The 18,140-nt window shown below is 37.9% G+C and overlaps 6 protein-coding genes across 7 annotated transcripts in view; 2 read left to right on the forward strand and 4 right to left on the reverse strand.

Moving 5' to 3' along the window:
• The first annotated feature begins 78 nt into the window (after positions 1 to 78).
• LOC119066246 (neutral and basic amino acid transport protein rBAT-like) lies at positions 79 to 2,641 on the forward strand. Its single transcript, XM_037168570.1, has 3 exons — positions 79 to 794; positions 863 to 1,047; positions 1,238 to 2,641. Exons 1-3 carry the CDS (start codon positions 438 to 440, stop codon positions 2,562 to 2,564), a joined length of 1,869 nt encoding a protein of 622 aa, XP_037024465.1. The 5' UTR covers positions 79 to 437; the 3' UTR covers positions 2,565 to 2,641.
• Positions 2,642 to 2,734: 93 nt separating this feature from the next.
• On the forward strand, positions 2,735 to 6,004 carry LOC119066245 (coiled-coil domain-containing protein 40). Its single transcript, XM_037168569.1, has 9 exons — positions 2,735 to 3,391; positions 3,453 to 3,667; positions 3,738 to 3,880; positions 3,936 to 4,327; positions 4,394 to 4,561; positions 4,616 to 4,760; positions 4,823 to 4,977; positions 5,047 to 5,667; positions 5,735 to 6,004. The coding sequence occupies exons 1-9, from the start codon at positions 2,810 to 2,812 to the stop codon at positions 5,960 to 5,962; spliced, it is 2,649 nt and encodes an 882-aa protein (XP_037024464.1). The 5' UTR covers positions 2,735 to 2,809; the 3' UTR covers positions 5,963 to 6,004.
• Positions 6,005 to 6,106: 102 nt separating this feature from the next.
• On the reverse strand, positions 6,107 to 6,649 carry LOC119066247 (small lysine-rich protein 1). Its single transcript, XM_037168571.1, has 2 exons — positions 6,325 to 6,649; positions 6,107 to 6,261 (listed from the first exon to the last, which is right to left on the reverse strand). The coding sequence occupies exons 1-2, from the start codon at positions 6,514 to 6,516 to the stop codon at positions 6,196 to 6,198; spliced, it is 258 nt and encodes an 85-aa protein (XP_037024466.1). The 5' UTR covers positions 6,517 to 6,649; the 3' UTR covers positions 6,107 to 6,195.
• Positions 6,650 to 8,666: 2,017 nt separating this feature from the next.
• Positions 8,667 to 17,637, reverse strand: LOC119066249 (mitochondrial basic amino acids transporter). 2 transcript variants are annotated; one of them, XM_037168575.1, is made up of 3 exons: positions 17,625 to 17,637; positions 10,140 to 10,226; positions 8,667 to 9,912 (listed from the first exon to the last, which is right to left on the reverse strand). In XM_037168575.1, exons 2-3 carry the CDS (start codon positions 10,171 to 10,173, stop codon positions 8,816 to 8,818), a joined length of 1,131 nt encoding a protein of 376 aa, XP_037024470.1. In that variant the 5' UTR covers positions 10,174 to 10,226; positions 17,625 to 17,637; the 3' UTR covers positions 8,667 to 8,815. The 2 variants fall into 2 exon arrangements, with proteins under 2 accessions (XP_037024470.1, XP_037024469.1); XM_037168574.1 differs by lacking the exon at positions 17,625 to 17,637 and adding an exon at positions 11,533 to 11,860.
• LOC119066250 (N-acetylneuraminate lyase-like) lies at positions 13,754 to 15,084 on the reverse strand. Its single transcript, XM_037168576.1, has 3 exons — positions 14,700 to 15,084; positions 14,259 to 14,641; positions 13,754 to 14,193 (listed from the first exon to the last, which is right to left on the reverse strand). Exons 1-3 carry the CDS (start codon positions 14,765 to 14,767, stop codon positions 13,790 to 13,792), a joined length of 855 nt encoding a protein of 284 aa, XP_037024471.1. The 5' UTR covers positions 14,768 to 15,084; the 3' UTR covers positions 13,754 to 13,789.
• LOC119066248 (protein expanded) overlaps positions 16,950 to 18,140 on the reverse strand; it is a 37,117-nt gene continuing 35,926 nt past the window's right edge. Inside the window, exon 7 of the mRNA XM_037168572.1 lies at positions 16,950 to 18,085. Coding sequence (XP_037024467.1) covers positions 17,562 to 18,085 — 524 coding nt within the window. The 3' untranslated portion in view covers positions 16,950 to 17,561. The remainder of the gene's footprint in view (positions 18,086 to 18,140) is intronic.

Raw genomic sequence — 18,140 nt, forward strand, 5'->3', positions numbered from 1 at the left:
TGCGTGAAAATTACGCTCATGCGCTTTCCCACGACCGCTATTTCTTTTATACCTTTCAGTGAAAATGTTCTTCACACAAAATCTATTCATAGAATAGACGACAGACGAGACGTAGAATTTCGTATTAGTGTCCATATTGCTAAAAGAAAAATAAATTTCATCACCAGCGAAGTGTACAAATTGATTTCAATTAAATTCAATTAACTTGCTTTGACACAGAGAACTTATCGTTCTTTTGTTCATCGATTTGGTGCATCGACGATACTAATATTTTGATTTGGTTTGTCCAACGCAAATATATATTCATTTAATCGCTTCAAGAGAAGTGACTATGAAAGTTCAACGAGGTTTTAATTGAAATAAAAAAAAAAGTTCCGATCGTAAGAAAGTGACTCGAAGTTCTCAATTGAAACAGTGGAAGAAATAAAATTGTAAAAATGATGAACAACATGGAATTGTCTACGGAAACAGGATTGATTGGTGTTCAAATACCTGTGTCGATGATCACGTCACCTTCGGTATCCACATTTCTTGCCGAAGAAGAGGCATCCATGTGTCCACTATTACCGGCGACACCAAGTCCCCCGCCAATGGATTTTATTCATCCGCTAACACCCAGCACAGGCATTGAAGAAAATTTGACAGATGTAGCAGATGATGGTCAAGCCGAGACTAGTAGCTCATCGGGTAGTTCATCTGGAATTTGTATGGACATACCAGTTGCTGGGACAACTACTCTTTATAACAACAAAAATGTCTACCAAAATTTAGGAAACAACAACGAAACCTTTCAGGTAAAATTTATTGTTCTTGTGGTAAAACGCCGACACTCAGTGCCAATATGATCGGTTTGATTCGGTAGGAAAATGGTACCAAACAGTACGCAAGTTTGAATATACAAATTACAAACGACACACCAGGCTTTGTTCATTGGAATTGGCCGTTGATACGAAAGTGTTCGTTCTTCTTTTTCATTTCTGGAGTCGTTGCCATGGCTGGCATGGTTGTGATGATGATCTTATCACTGCCTAAGTCGTGTAATCCCAAGTAAGTTCAAACGATGTTTACGTTGTCCATTTAGAACCGGCGAACCACGGTGTAATTATTAGATCTATTACTTCATTTGTTTAACTTATCACCTCGTGTCTAATACACAAATTTAACTTCATTTGTCTAACCATTTGTCCTTGATTGATTGATTAATTGAGTGTTTCTAATTCCAATTTTCTTATTTTAGGACTGCGTGGTACAAAGGCACCGTTTTCTATGAAATATTTCCAGCCAGTTTTCAAGACTTAAACGACGATGGCATAGGAGATTTAATGGGTTTGTCAGCACGCATTGGTTATTTGCACTCACTGGGCGTTGGTGTCGTTCGATTGAATTCCATATTTCCATCAAAGCATTACCCTGACCATTTTCAAAATGTTACAACTCTAATGGACATTGATGAGGTTCTTGGCGGCAAAAAAGAATTGAAAGTCGTTGCTGATTCTTTGCACGCTAAAAACATGTCTTTAGTACTGGATCTGCCCATTTATCCGCTTATCAGAGAACTGAGTGAACCACAGGATCCTAATAGTATCGAAAACAACAAAACAGTTGCCGTACTTAGTACGGATGACGACAGCGTGGATGATGATGCCATACTAAAAGCTCTGAAGCTGTGGATTAGCCTTGGCGTTGATGGCTTCTATATCAAAGGCTTGGAAAATTACTATGACGACCCGTATTTGCTAGAAAATGTTGGATTGTGGAAGAAGACTATTGGTTCTAACCGGATTTTAATCGTCAGCAAAACACTTTTCGATAGAGTTGACCCGAACACGGCGAACGAACTTACTCGATCGGTAGATTTGGTAGATGTATACTTGGACATCTCACAAGGGAGTGAAAAAGTAGCAGCAGAAATAAAAAGCACAATCCAAGGAGTCCTAGAACCAGGCGATGGGCCATATATCCAGTGGAGTTTAAGTGGAGTATCACAACGACGTACCAGCGAATTATCACCGAATACAACCCTAGCTGCAACCTTAATGGAATTGATGTTGCCCGGATCGCCTAGCATATTTTATGGTGACGAAGTTGCGTTGCAGAGCGCCCACGATCCACTGGGTGACCATTCCGATACCAAACATCTACATCATTTGTCAACAATGGAATGGAATACGACACATCAATTCACAGGCCGTAAAACTTTGCCATGGTTACCAAGAGGTGCGGCTGTCTCATTCGAAAACATCGATGATGTTGCGGACATGATATCTCTGAGGGAAGCATCCCCGTCCATTTATCAAAACGTTATCAGAAAGTCATCGAAACCGGAACGGAACACTTCGGTCAAAATTACACGGCACGATGTGCTTATATTGGAGAGGTGGTATCCCAGGCGACGATCTTTCGTTTCGATTACGAATTTCAGTAACAGGAAGTTGTCGTTGGATTTGTCGTCAATGTTTTACAGTGGAGAAATAGCCATTGGTAAGCTAAAGGGCGAAAGAGTTCTATTTTCAGATTTTGAGATCGGACCAACTGAGACGATTATTGTTCGGTTAGATAAGTAGAATGTGTTCTAGACTGTACTGTACGTTTAATTGTATATTTTTGTTGAACAATAAAGAAAAAGAAATTGTTGGAAACTAACGCTTTGCATAGTCAAATAACTGAATCGACACATTGCGACCAAAATTGCTGAAAAGACAAACAAACAAGCCGTACAACCTAGGCAACCATATTTTTATTGATTTAATATTTTCGTTTTCAATCCCGAGAGTATTTACATTTTCCGTGAAAGGTTCGAACGTAAAACATGGAGAAGATGAACGCCGGACAGAAAATATTCCAGCAAACGAGCGATGAAACAAATATTGATTCTCGAGCCATATTACCGGCTGATCATCCGCTGCTTGAAAAATTTCAAAAAGCTCTCAAAGAACACTTGCTCAAGATCAATAACCGACTGTCGGACGAAATCGACGAGATCGACCATAACATAGGTCGTTTGAAAAAAGAACAGGAGAATGTCGGGGAAAGACTCTACGATTATCAGCAGGAGGCTGAGCAGCAGAAAGAGATGTTGGATGAGTACAACGAACGATTGAACGAAGTGAGTGAGAAGCGACTGAAGAACGAGATCAATGCCTCGAAGTTGAAGCGAGACTATGTGGGGCTAACGAATAAATTTCAAGAAGCCAGTCGAAATCATGAGGACAAGCTTTTGGAGCTCACTCAGACTCGGTTGTTGGAAAATAACATATCCAAGTGGGCACAAGAAATGGAAGACGAGGTGAAAGCAGCGAAACGAGTTGTCAGCAAGGATAAACAGAGTCAGTTGGCCGTTTCACAGCAAAAGAGGCAGATGGATTTGCTCTTATTGAATTTGGAAGGGGAGGTAAGGGTTTCTCCTTGAACAAGTACATTTCTTTAATTGACTCGTTTTCATGAAAACGAAGGTAAAACGTCGCGACCAAGAGCTCGCTGCGATCAATGAGCAGATTAAAGATCAAAATGGAAAACTGGAATTCTTAAATCGAAACTTAAGTGATGGTAACGCTGATCTAAACGGATTGCAGTCAGAGTTGAAACGTTTGATTGGTGCTTGGCGTGAAGTGATTTCTCAAATTCAGCTAAAAGATGAAGTTTTAGCTAAATTAAGACGTGAATTAAAGTAACTTAACTTCCATCTTTGTTGACCACCCTCGACTTGTAACGTCTTAATGTTTTTGTACCATTTACAGCGATGAAATGCAGAATCACAAACTGATTCAATCGAATATTGAAGGCACTAAACGAGCAACAGCCAAAGAAATGGAACAGAATGAGAAACTAGAATCGTTCAAGTTACGCCTCGAAAATGATTTTGATTTGTTGGAACAAAAGCGTGAGTTAGTTCGATGTAAGACTTTTCCAGTTCATCCGCATTTCATAAATTTTAGTCGAAAAGGAACTAAACGACCAGACCAAATTGATGAGCGACGTATCGAAAATGTCTGCATTGGTCGAACAAACTGAGACCGATTTATCCCGTGCAAACATTGAAGGCCAACTCATTGAAAACAATTTGCGGACATTGAGAAAACGGCTCGAAAAACAATCCACGCAAAAAATTGAAATCGAGGAGAAAATCCTCGAACTGCTTCAGGATCAAATTACCACAGATTCAGCCAGCAACATTCGCAGCAAATTGTTGAAAGAAATTCAAGGTCAGCGTAGGAATGCTGAACTTAATATGTATACGACGGAATATCAGCTGTCGCAAGTGCTTTTAGAATTGGAAAAGTGGAAGGGACAACTGTCGAAGAGCAGAGAGAATGCTGACAGGTTGAAGGTATGGGTTCATCGGTCGTCGCTGAGGATGACGAAATAAATCAAAATATTTTGATTTGTTGAATAGGGAGACTATGATGCTGCTATGGAAAAGAGTGCCTCACTGGACGAAGAAATTAAAGCGATGGAGAAGAGTATTAATGCGAAAGTCAAGTCGTACGATATGATGGGAAGACAGCTGGAGAAACTTATTGAAGCTGCTGGTGGTCTAGAGTTGGATCCGAATGAACTTAAGGTAAAGAAACAGAGATGGTGATCATGATCAATACCAACAGAAATCTGATTTCAGGTAAAATCGCTTGAGAAAAAGTTGGCAGACCTGGAAATCGAAACCAGAGAGGCACAGAACTTCTGGCTTCGCCTTCAGAAACACGTCGTAAATTTGAGCGAAAAACGCTCACTACAACAGGCAAAAATAAGTCTGACCTCTAAGCGTTAGTTAAGCAACTGAATTCTGTTGGCCGGGTGACTTTCATTCGTACGGTTTTTGTTGCAGAACTTTTGGTGATTGAGCAAAAGAATATGAGAATCGATTCGCAGTATGAAGCGTTGAAGAAGAAGGACAGGGCAATAGAACAAGAAGTGAAGAATCTTACCACTCGTGTCGACCAATTAAGCACTTCGCTGTTCCAGAAGAAGACCTATCACGAAGTAAAGTATTTTTCGTTGCCACATTTGAGACAGTTTTAACAAAAATTCCCCTCCCCTATTCAACAAAAGGTGGAAGAGGCTAACTGCCAAAACTCACACGCTGCGCTGCTTGATAAATTGAAAGAGAGGGAAATCAGTTTTCTAGCGTTGCAACAGGAACTGTCGGACCGCGAAAAAGAAATCGAACGTACCGAGCAATTGATGTTGGAAAAGCATCACGAAGCACTGTCCTGGGAGACCAAGTGGAAACTAGCTGAAGAGGCACGAAAATATCAACATGCCGAGCTAGCAGCTACCGGTGAAATTGGATTGATCAAATCCGAAATTCATCGAATGGAAGTGCGATACAATCAGTTGAAACGTGCACAGGAGAAACTTTCTCAGGACATGGAATCGTGTGTCGGCCATCGTGATCATGTATACGAAAAAGCTTGTGCCAGAGAAAAGCTGCCGGACCATAAGGGATGTTCGAAGAAGAGTGGTTACTACCGTGCTACGGAATTAAAGAATAAACTGAAACAAGTTCGCAACGAAACAATCAGCGTTGAACGGAACATAGCTGATGTTACGATTCAGAAGGACGAAATGCTCTCTGAATTGAAGAAACTCAAAGATACGATCGATAATGAGCGGCTGCAGGATTCGCTTCTCCAGAGCGAAATTGAACAGACGATTCTCATGAAGCAAGAGGTTTGTCCTTCTAAAATGTACGAAATCAATACAGGATCATCGTTATGTGTTTAACATTTTTCTTTAGAACTTGGAGAACATCGTTCGAATGCAACAACGAGCCAAACGATACAAGGGTCTCATAAATGCAAAACAGATGCCGAAAATTCGAAATGAGGCGGTGCTGCAATCTGATTTAGAGCGACAACTGGAAATTCGAAATCATTTGCTGAGTTTACTTGAATCACTGCTGAATGACTTTCCAGATCACAAGTATAATATCAAGCGAGTGCTGCAGACATTGAAGAATAACTAACCTCTGTACCTTTTGACTTCATTCAATAAATTTTTGTGGTGTGCCCTACGTTCAGCCATTTTCATTCGTTTGCATCCGCCGAGCCCATAAGACACATTAGTAAGACGTCTAATGATCAGATCTCAATAAACATACGTTCTGTCACTTCACATTTATTCTGAATGGATGATTTGCATGACAAAGAGGTTGAGGAACCAAAATCATTTGAATTTTTCCCGGTTAATCTGACCACCTTACTTCTTCTTTCCCTTTTTCTTTTTGGCTTCTGGCCATGGAAATCCACGCACCTTCAACACGTCCTATAGATTAATTTAAATATCAAAACCAAACAAATTGATGAACGATTCTTTTACTGAAAATACCTGTACGTTGTGGCAGACGAAATAGGCGTTCTCCATTGCACCTTCATTGAAAATGTCCCCCTGAAATTTCCCCGACTTTCCAGATCCGGTTTTCTTTTTCGATTTACCGCCACCTTTCTTCTTATCGCCTCCACTCCCATTACTTGCTGTGGAATCCTTGCTATTACGCTTTTTCTTTCCCTTACCAGCCATTAGATTAGCGTTGTTTACTAAACAGACTTTCGTTGCTATGACTATTCGTTTGATGCATAAATTGGTTCGTGTATTGAAGAATGAACGACTAGGTTCACAAGGTTCACTAGGCAACAATTTGCCACTTTTGAAACGTGCACAAATGGTGGCATAATACGTTTGATAGGTCTCAGTGAGTACGAAACACGCATCCATAAAAAAGTCATTGGAACGGGACAGTTATTGGTGCAGCACGTGAATATGGTGCCGTGATATCAAGAGGGATTCTTTTGAAAAACAGCCTACCGAAATCGGACGCATTTTCCAGTGGACTTTTTTATATGTTCCTAGAAAGGACTTCGACCCGAGAAACCAAAACCACTTTCAAAAAAATTCTTCGAAGCTTTTGTGACTGGTGAAAGGTGATCAAAAACCGAAAACTTGCACTTTTCTTACCAAAATTTCTCCGGGTACACGAGCCGTACAGGGTCGTGTGGGGTGTCATTAGAAAGGTAATCACATGTACTATTGAGCCGAATAGATACTCATTGGTTTTAAAATTATTCCACACTGAAATATGTGCAGTTGAAGTTTTCAACCGAAAACTTGCACTTTTCTTACCAAAATTTCTCCAGTTACACGAGCCGTACATGGTGTTGTGGGGTATCATTTGAAAGGTAATTTTATGTGCTTTTGGGCCAAATAGGGTCTTATGGGGGTTTGAAAGCATCTACGATGAAATATGAGAACTTGAAATGTTTAAGTGCCCATATTTCATCGCATATGCATCCAAACCCCATAAGACCCTATTTGGCCCAAAAGCACATAAAATTACCTTTCAAATGATACCCCACACGACCATGTACATTTTGTGTACCTCGAGAAATTTCAGTAAGAACAGTGTACGTCTTCGGTTAAAAACTTTATCTGCACATATTTCAGTGTGGATTAATTTTAAAACCAATGAGTCTCTATTCGGCTCAATAGTACATGTGATTACCTTTCTAATGACACCCCACACGACCCTGTACGGCTCGTGTACCTGGTGAAATTTTGGTAAGAAAAGTGCAAGTTTTCGGTTTTTGATCACCTTTCACCAGTCACAAAAGCTTCGAGGAATTTTTTTGAAAGTGGTTTTGGGTTCTAGGGTCGAAGTCCTTTCTAGGCACGTATAAAAAAGTCCACTGGAAAATGCGTCCGATTTCGGTAGGCTGTTTTTCAAAAGAATCCCTCCAAATAATCACTCCAGAGGTCTCCACTACTTATCGTTAGTACAAAATCGAAGGTATTGAAAACACTTCAATCAAAAGAAGTAATAGATTCGATAAGCGATTCGACCTTTATTCACCTCTTAAATTATGTAAAATAAATAAACATACTTTTTGAGACAAAATAGAAATCACAGCCTTTGAAATTCGCAGGCATCTAGTTGAATGACTATGTCTCATATAAGATGTTTGTTGGTAGTCATGAATATCATGATTGGTATCGCTGTAAAGCTTACATCTCAGGCTAAACAGCAACTATATTTTTGTGTTCAAACGAGTCACCAGTAAGGTCCAAACAGTCTTCGAAGCTTCCCGCAGGTCCAAAAAAAAACGAAAAATCGATCTAATTAAACATTTTCCTTTCGAAATATTTTGGGAATAGTCATTTCGTCATCCTGGGAGGCCCCTGAGCACATTCCCATAAAAATATCCCATGTGCACGAGAGGTCGAATAAAAATTTTTTAAAGCTCACCGTGGAAGCTACATCAGTCAAAAAGCCCTTCAAGAATGAAGGTGACGCAAGTCCTTGTGTCTTTAAATACAAAATAGCTGATATCACTAACGACTAACGGTGACGCATTCTACGTCGGAACTCAAAAATCTTTCCACATAAAATGTTGACACACAATATTGTGCCACAAATGGCAGATGATTTGGATTTCATCGGAAACTTCCTCAACATCTGCAACTTGTCTGCCCTAAGAGACGAAGTCAAAAAGATGCTTAGTTCCTAAAAAATTTGCAAACTAATTTTTTGTGGTAGTGGTCTTGCGTCACGCCCGCTGACATGATTTTTCAAAAAGAGCGGAAGCGCCCCTCTTTCTAAATTAACTTTGGAAAGAATGTAAAATTTCTGTCCGTTGACGGTTTCCTTGGCAGTTCATACAATAAAAAACGAGTAGTTTAACAAAAACTTAGATTTCGTTATGTAATTTAGTTTGAAACTAATTCAGATTTATACTACTACAAGTAGACAAGTGGAGCACCTTTTTTTTCGTTCGACTGAAACATTACAAAATTAAATACTTTTTCTCTCGACGAATCAAATAAATTATTCACTTAAAACTACATCGGTGCCAGTAACTGATGGAAAATCAATAAGTCTATCCACATTATAATTACAATAATCATCATTGCCATCATCGCAAAGGTCATTGGCTAGTTCAACAAAATCCGAACTACTCAACGCATCATTCAGAGCACAGGCGTTAGTATAAGCTAGACTTTTCACCACACTTTTTTTGTAATGATTCGAGTCATCTCTGTGCATAACAATCGGTATAACCAATGATTGCAGTGGTGAACCATTACTGATTGTTATGTGTTCGTCCTTTGGTAACTCCACCTGAACCGTGCGACGATCAAATATTTTTAACGTCCATGAGACAACGTAGAAGCATGCAGCGTTTATAAAGAAAGCCCTTAATAGGGTTGAACACATGCCTCGCGTCAAGAAGGCGATACCCTCTTCTTTGTAACTTTGCCGGAAGCAATCTCTGATACCCGTATATTGCTGTTGCGCTCCCATACCGTCCGCTTGTAATCGAGATTTTAATACATCTATTGGGACAGTCAAAATCCATGATATCACTCCAGCTATACCACCAGCCATAAACAGGTAGAAATTTCCAGGATTCGGAGATGCTCTGATTAACATTTCGTACGAAACGAAGTAGCTTGAAAAGCCAGGCAGATCCCGTAGAGCCGTTATTCCGATTCCTCTGTACACCCCACGAAATCCTTCGTTTCGAAAAATGTGTCTCAGGCAATGTAACGCTCCGGTGAATTGTTTATTGTTTGGATTTTGTGACTGTAGCTGCAATCTCGTTTTTATTAATTCCATCGGCGAACAAACAATACTTTGTGCCAGGCCAGCAGCACTTCCAGCAAGAAAATGTGATTTTATTGAATCCGGATCGGCCGAGCGCCGTTGAATGTTGCCATACACCCCGAATACGATTGCATTTACCAATGCCACACCTCCCATCGGACTCGAAATGCCTCTGTACAGTCCAGCAATTGAATCTTTGGCAATGATCGAACGAAAGCAATGAAATGTTCCCCGATAGAGAGGATTTTTGGGACTTTGCGTCTGCAAATGAACTTTGACCGTGTCGAACGGATGTCCCACTAAGACTCCAGCAGCACCTAGAAACATGATTGTTCGTATGAGCTATGTGATTTTAATAAACTGTTGTTGCGTAAAATGTTTTTTGCAGATGATAACCTTAGCATAGAACTTCTGAGTGTCGTTCATTTTTTTTATTTTGGTTCACATTTGCGAAATTTGATAAAAGTGTTTATGAATGACGACTATGTGACAAATGCGTGTGTCGATGATTGTGTTGAAAAACAAATTTTTTTTGAGCACTTACCTCCCAAGCATCCAGCAGCAAAATCTAATGCCATTTTTTGTTCAACTTTTTGTTCCAATTCTTATACGTAGATGAAACGGGTAATTTCTGAAATTTTAAGAAGAAATGAAAATTTTCCATTGAAACATTAAACTTAATGGAGTAGTATTGTAATGAGCACCTTTGCAGAGCTAGTTTATTTTGTTACAGGAGTTATAGTATGGTCTCGGAAGCATAATATTAGCATGCTTTAGGTCAGGGTCAGGGAAGCCGTTCTATGTTCGTTCAAGTGCTCCTTAAAAATAGAATCGAGTAGATTTGAACATAGGTCGTCGACCTTGGACTTGCCAAATTTTGCATGAAAATCCATCTAAATCCTTTTTTAATTAGTGGAAAGACCTGACATTTTATTCAAGCTGTCCTATAGTTGATTATTGAGGCGAAATAAAATTGCGGGTAATTCCCCTGATAAGACAAGATAAACTTTGGTCAATGTGAAGCATTTTTTCCAAAGAAAGAATCGTAAGATTTAATGACTTTGGACAAGACATTCTTCACTGTGAAGCAACGCACTTCAAGCAAAAGCGTTTTTAATAACAGCTGCCAAATAGAGTACTATTTTGTAGGAAAAAAGATTCCAATTTTTTTACAGTGTAAAAATTTCTTCGGTACACTGTCCAAATTGGACAGTGTCCATCATGAGTAGAGTATAAGAGTATATAAGAGTATATACTTTAAGTAGAGTATAAGAGTACCACTCATGCTTGAAGTGCGTTGCAAGAAGCCACGATGGCACGTTTTTGGCCAAATGAAGAAAAATGTAGCAGACGACAAATCCTTCAATTCTATTCATTCGATCAAAAATGTGCTATCATGGCTTCATGGGAAGTCGATTTAAAGAATGTCTTGGCAAAAAGTAAGTGACAAAGTCTTACGATTCTTTTCCCACAAAAATGTATCGCACACAAACCAGCATTTCTCCACTGCTGTGCATACATTTATTTCGCAAATAGTATACGTTATGGTAAATTGTCCGTAAAAATCCGAAGAAAATTTTGCAAAGCAAGATTCGAATACATTGCAGTGAATGCAGTACTGCATGTTGACAATGTTACTATTGCTTTATTTACAAATACATTTTTTGAATGAACCGAGTTACGTCAAGCGTATTGATTATGGCTTTGTAAATGTGACAAAATTTCTAGATACATCCAGTGATATTATTGTCTCATGGGCAATAACACTGGGGGATTTTGCATGTTCCCAATGCAGCCAGCACTAAGCAAAATGCAACTGTTTTGATTATGGTTGAATGTTTTGACTGTGAATCGAGAATTTCGAGACGTGTTTCTTAGACGCGCAGGCAGAGTAAATAGAATAAGAAATGTTAAATGGAATTGCAAAAAATACTTACATTAGTAATCCCAATCGCCAGCAACTCTATTACATTCAATCAATCAGAAAAACACAAAATATTCGCAGTTTTATATCGTATCCTATAATCCAGAATGTAACTCATGTTCGCATTACGTTCCATGGATTGTTAATGAAAAACTCGATCCACTAGCGTTGGAACGAAAATTGCAAAAATTCCACGTTTTACACTGTTTTTCTATTATAGTCGTCACAATTCTGATTTTATTATAGAGAGAAAAATGATTTTTTTTTATTTCGAGTCCGAGATATAAATTGTGGAAAGTCTGGCTCCGAACTTGTTGCCACTAACTTCTTCACTGATTTCGTATTCAATTAAATACGAATTATATTGTTTCAGCAACATTTCTGAAATGTTTTAGCCAAACAGAAAGGTTATCTTGTATCACCAGAAAGGTCACCTGATGATGATAGTCCCAGGATGCCATGCATAATATAGATTATTACACTATACCCGATTAATTTGAATCTATTCAATTAAAATGGTTGTACTGCCACTACTATTTGTTCAAGCGATTTTATCACTTGCTGGAATGGCCTGCGCAATTCGAGAGTTATTGCTACGAGAGACCTATGATTCCTCCATGGTTTTGACTTGTCGATAGCTATAACGTCTCGATAGCTGTAACTTCTCGGTAGCTGTAACTCCTCGACAGCTGTAACTCCTCGACAGCTGTAACTCCTCGATAGCTATAACTCCTTGATTAACTTCTCGATAGCTAATAATATCTGTAACTCCTTGACAGCTTTGAGACGTCTAGAGTTACTCCTGATCTCCTGAAGTGTTATGGACACACAAGAGTAACTAATTCTATGGGGCTAATTACTGCTTCCCCATTATGCCATTTTAAATAGATATTGGTAAATAGATACTCTAGATCATTCATTGTCGTTGGAAATTTGTAATTTTAATCGGTAAAGCGTTAAATTCATCGCTCGATAGTAATAATGTATAGAACAACCAACTCAGATGTTTCTCTCTCTTTCTTACCAATGAACCTCCCTTTTCCATCTGAGATGCAAGATATTTCGATTATAGTTGTTATTGACATGAATGAGATGGAAATGAATCACCAATACGTACACAAATCTTTTATAGCCTGATGCGCTTGTGTTTGTGTGTGTGTTAAAATTGTTAACCATTTTATTGAAATTATTCTTTGCTTTAAGTAGGTTTGTGTCAATCTCTTAAAAATGGGTATATCATGTTCAAGTATTTTTTGAAAGTCTCAAAAACATGAGGTCAAATGTTTTATAATTCTATGTAATTTTCTGGTTCGATCCGATTATTTTATTTTACTGAAATCGAAAAATCGATTATAAAGTTTAAAATGCACATAGCATCACGTGAATGGCATCACTTTGTTTTATAGTCAGAAATGTTGCAGAATTATTGCTGTCTCATAAAAAATCGTCTTAGAGTAAAAAGGGTATCTCGGTCGCAGTTCATTACACCTGGAACTGGTGATAAATATTCGTTGATTTTTTCTGCCGGTATAATGTCAAAATGATGTTATTGATAAACAAGATGAAAATTTAGTTATTGATTCGCTATATTCCCGTGAAGTATCGCCAAAGACAAATCTACAAAAGATTAAAATGTGAAGTTTATCAGTGAAAAATCGCCAAAGTATGAAGTATTGCCAAGAAATGAAAGTTTGTCTTTCTTGTCAATACTTCACGTTTTGACGTCTTTTATTTTCGATACTTCACACTTTGGCGGTTTAAAAAAGCAACAGAATTTATGAATCGCCAAAGAAAATCACAAAAGTGTGAAGTATCGTCAAGACAGACAAGCTTTCATTTCTTGGTGATTCATCGTCGCTTTGGTGATTTTTTGCCAAAATGTTAAGTATCGCCCAGAAAAATCGCCAAAACGTGAAATTTCGCCGCGCACCAATATTAATAACCATTCGTTTTGAACCAAGCTTCATTTCTTGTCTTGTCAAAATTTGAAGTTTTGGCGACTTTTCTTGGTGATACTTGACACTTTGGCGATATTTTTCGATATTGGAATGCTTGATTCAGTGCTACGGTTTAACCAATTTTGACTAAATATTCTTATTTTAATTTTTTGTCGATAAAGGTACGGCAAATGGAAAATTGATCACCAGAGCAAAGCTTTATGTTCAATCAAAAAAAAACAGCAGAAATGAAGTTTGTAGTGAGGTTGTAAATGGTACAATAAGAAACACATGCCATTCCATACCAAATCCATTTTCCCTTTATTAAACATTTCAAAAGGATTTAGTTTTACGCCACGGTCCACATTCGAATGCACTGTTAATCTTATTAAACTCATTTTTCATTGATTCGAAAAAGTCTAGTTGACCCCTCTTGGTAATCTCAAAAATCCGTTGAGTGAGTTTATTTTGCGATTCCCGCGCCTCCACCAATTTGTTTTCGGCTATCGAATCGTAAACATTCACTGCTAGCTCAGGACAAATATTCAATGAACTCAAAATAGCTGAATCGAATCCAAGAACTAAAGCAGCAGCTAGAACGGTGTCACTTCCTAACAATACATTTCGACCTTGCTTCAGTACGGTTACACCTTCAGCTAAATCTCCATTTGCATATTCAATTCCGCAAAAAGTTGGTATTTGCGCTTCAGCTAAGTCACAGAAACGAGCCAAATTTACTGAAATTACAATTTTATGTGATCTGATGAACTTGTCAGGAAAAATTAACCTTTGTATCACTTACATCTCACATTCGTAAATTGAGGAATGTGATAGTAATACAATGGACGAGTGGGACAGGATTTGGCGATGTTTCCAAGATATTCGACTAATTCTTCTTCAACGCTGGGGCGAAAGAAGTAATCTGGTAGACAGAGCACTGCTGAAATTTTTGTTCTTTCCGCATGTTCAGCCAACTCGTTCACATCGGATGTACCCCCGATCTGAGCCATAAGCGTTAAATCGTATTTTTGGCATGCTTTCCACCATTTTTCGGTAATAAGCTTGCGTTCTTCGGTGCTTAGATTCGTCCCTTCGCTTACCGTGCCGTTAACTAAAACTCCGTCAACTCCCTGCTGTCTCAACCATGCAGCGTATGGGTCAATGTTTTTGTAAACAATGCTTTTCCTTAAGTAGAAGACAAATATTTCAGTTTACGGCCATAGTCTTAGACAAAGAAACTCACTTATCTGCCGTAAATGGAGTGAAAACCGGACTCATCAAACCTTTGAAGTAAAAGTTAGTTTTCTTCATGTCAAGAAATGGTGATAGACCGGCTTTATGTTAGTAGCGACTAAAACGTTTTCGTTGAATCAGACGATTATGGTATATGTATAGGTTTAAACTGAGTGGAGTGTAATTTAAGTTCGTAACAACGGTCGTTTATTTTTCATTTTATAGTTTAGTTTATTGTAATTATAATTCATTGGAGTGACGAACTACATTGTTTCTTGATTTTATATTTTTAAGCAATTAAATTGGAGTCTCACACGAAGACTCACTCCATACGAATAAATTCAACGAATAACTCAAAAGACTTTCTTAGTGTTTGATATGATAGCCAATGAAAATTATGAAGTGAATTTATTATCAAAAGTATTATAAAAACATAACATAACGGCGTGATGATAACAAGTATCTCTTCGCAAAGTACAGCCACTTTAGTATCAAGCGCAACAAAAAAATTATTTATTTAAACATGAAAACTTTCCAACGTTATCAACGTCTTACTTTATTTATCAGGGTTGGATAGAAATGGGCGGGTGCGGGCGCTGTACATTGTTTTTTTTTGTATAATTGTGAGTTACTTTGGCTCAATTTTCAATTTCATCGCAAATATTGACGGGAATTACCAAACTGTCTAATGGGTGTCGCTAGGAAATTGTTGAATTGAAAAGTTTATGGCGGAGAAACGATAACTCATATAGAAAAGTCATGACGCCCACTTACCTTTAGAAACTATTTCACCTGTACCTGTATCACAACTACGGGCTGAAGACAAGAGCGTGATGTAAGGATAGCAGCTGCACCTTGGATGGCGAGGTGCAGCTGAAGTTTTAATTGTCCACTAGTCTCTTGAGTTTATATTAGGGTTCCCAGATGAAAAAATTGAAAAAGATTTCGTTATGTAAAAAGAGTACTTCTTGTCTGGCAAAAGTTAAAAATGGGTACTGGAACTTGAAACGAAAGAAATAAATGATATGATAGGAACGTTCCAAGCAAGACCAAAATATTGAGGAATGTAAAAAGACAAATTTTTAGAACCAGTTCAAACTAGAAAAATATTTTTACTCTCTGCCCCATGCGAAAGTTGAACTTCACAAAGCAATTTGCCCCCTGCGAAGATGATCGATTTCATATGAAATATTTTCGGTTCATTTCTCGTGAGTTTTTCTGTGAAATTCAACTTTCTCATGTGGTAGGCAGTAAAATAGAGTACACTGGATTCTGCTGTGTAATTCATTAATTCGAAAACAATTTCGTAATACTCGGGTATTTTTGAGCGACTTGCTTCGACTCGGAAGTAGAAACTCTACACTTGTAGAAAAGACAGTTACCGAAGCTTGTTGCTCAAAAAAATACTTGTGAATTAAGCTTTTACCACAAAATGGTTGCCTCATATAATGAATTACTTTCTAAGCATCCAATATAACCTACTACTATCTTCTGCAGTCCAGCATTGCGAAAAAATTATTTCAATGCTAAATATTTCCACAAATATAAATAATTTCGGACGGAGGACTGTTCATAGCCGAAATGAAGTAGTGTATGCAATAAACGGTTTACAAAAAGAGTTCATGTACTCCAAAAAGAGTATGGAACGTACGATAGTTGCAGGAAAGTCTATCAAGTCTATCTATCGAGTGCGCAGAGAGAAGACCACCATTGGGGATAATGGCAGTATTTTGAAGTAGATACAATCGATTATTGTATTTTGTAAAGGTTGATCAGTTTTACAGTGTACCTCAGTGAAATGTAGCTAGAAATTTAGCTCAGCAAACCTACGTTGACCTCACTCTGGTAAACATATACCCCGAAATGTCACAGCAGACATTATTCATCTAGTGACGAAATGTACTAGAAACTAGAAACATAGTAGAATTATACAAAAAAAACTGTTACATTTGAGCTTTAGCTTCCAAACAGCATTTGAGCGTCTTCCTCTCTGATATCTATATGTACTTTTGAAAAGGACTTGCGTCACCCATCCTGTTCTAAAAGGTTTTTGTTTTATATGAATTCTAATAGATGAACAAAAGGGAGAGAGAATAGTGGAAAAGTGAGACTGTAGTCTGGAATTGCTAGGGCTGACTTGTACTTTAAAGCAACACTTATAACGTTACCTTGTGTGGCCTTCGGAAAGCATCTTCTTGAGGAGGAAATTGTTCCGCTTCGAAATGAAAACGATTGCGAGTGTTATTTTGTTCAAAAAACATTTTTAATTAGAAAATAGTTTACTCGAATTACTAAAAGCTTAAAAGTAAATTAAAATAAAAACAAAAAATATTTTCGTGTGCTAAACATTAAACAATTGATAATAATAATTAAGAGTAACGGTTTTACTTAAATACCTAAATTGTAATCGAATTAAAAATTAATAATTCTTTTTTGCATTTTCTTTTTTTTAAACTAATAGTCCGCATTACATCTATCAGTTTATTATTCTGTTTTGAGACAATTGAAATTGTTTGTACACAGTTTTCTTGTTGTTCTAAAAAACTAATTTAATTCGCATAAGTTCAGTTTCACATTTATTCTCAAATGCACAGTTACGTGTAGTCAGTGGAAGTCTGACTATCATTTCAGTTGATCGAATAAATTAACCTTATTTTATGCTCATTTATAATTCGACAGTTGAACTCTTCACCACGCGCACAAAAGTGAGAAAAATGTTCAATCTCATCAATTTCCGCGCACTGTAACTATAATTCAATAAATCGTCTTCCTAATTAAATTCAAATCACTCAACACTTAACGTCTCAAAAATGGTCCTGACCATTCAGTTTCGATAAATAATTCACAATTTGTCACACCATAAATAATCCAACTATAAATTAGGCTGTGAATGGTAGCTTTTATGTTTAATGGCTGTCGGTGTGGGATCCATAACATAATTATTTCCTTCAGCTGTCTGCATTGGTATATCTGGCAATTTATCGTTCGGGTGTCGATGGCCGATAGATGTCTTTCGTGGCTTTGCCAATTGTGTTGTACTCAGTCCAGACACAGGGTACTTACCATGTTTCGGAGACATGTCACATTGGTTGATTGTTAATCGCGGATGCTTGGGCATCACAAATGCTTTAGTTTGTTTGAGCAGTGACCGGTCGTTACACAATGCCGATATTAATGGTAGATCCATGTTTTTACTTTTTTCGCGGAGTATGTTAATGTCAATTGTGTTGGCCGGAGCTGTTGTTGTGGGGGTGGTTGTTGGCGAGGAGGAATTCTGATTGGTGGGTGATACTGGTGTAGTGTTTATGTTCTGGGAACGGTAATAGGCTTGCGTTAGTTCAGCTATTGTAGCTGCGGTAGTTTGTTGATGCGATAACGTGGTTTGCTTGGATGGAACTGCAAGAACAAGGTTTCATTAGAAAATTGATTTTGTGCATTCAGTGCAGTCTTC

Source organism: Bradysia coprophila, chromosome IV, assembly GCF_014529535.1.
Source record: "Bradysia coprophila strain Holo2 chromosome IV, BU_Bcop_v1, whole genome shotgun sequence".
NCBI classification, from domain to species: Eukaryota; Metazoa; Arthropoda; class Insecta; order Diptera; family Sciaridae; genus Bradysia; species Bradysia coprophila.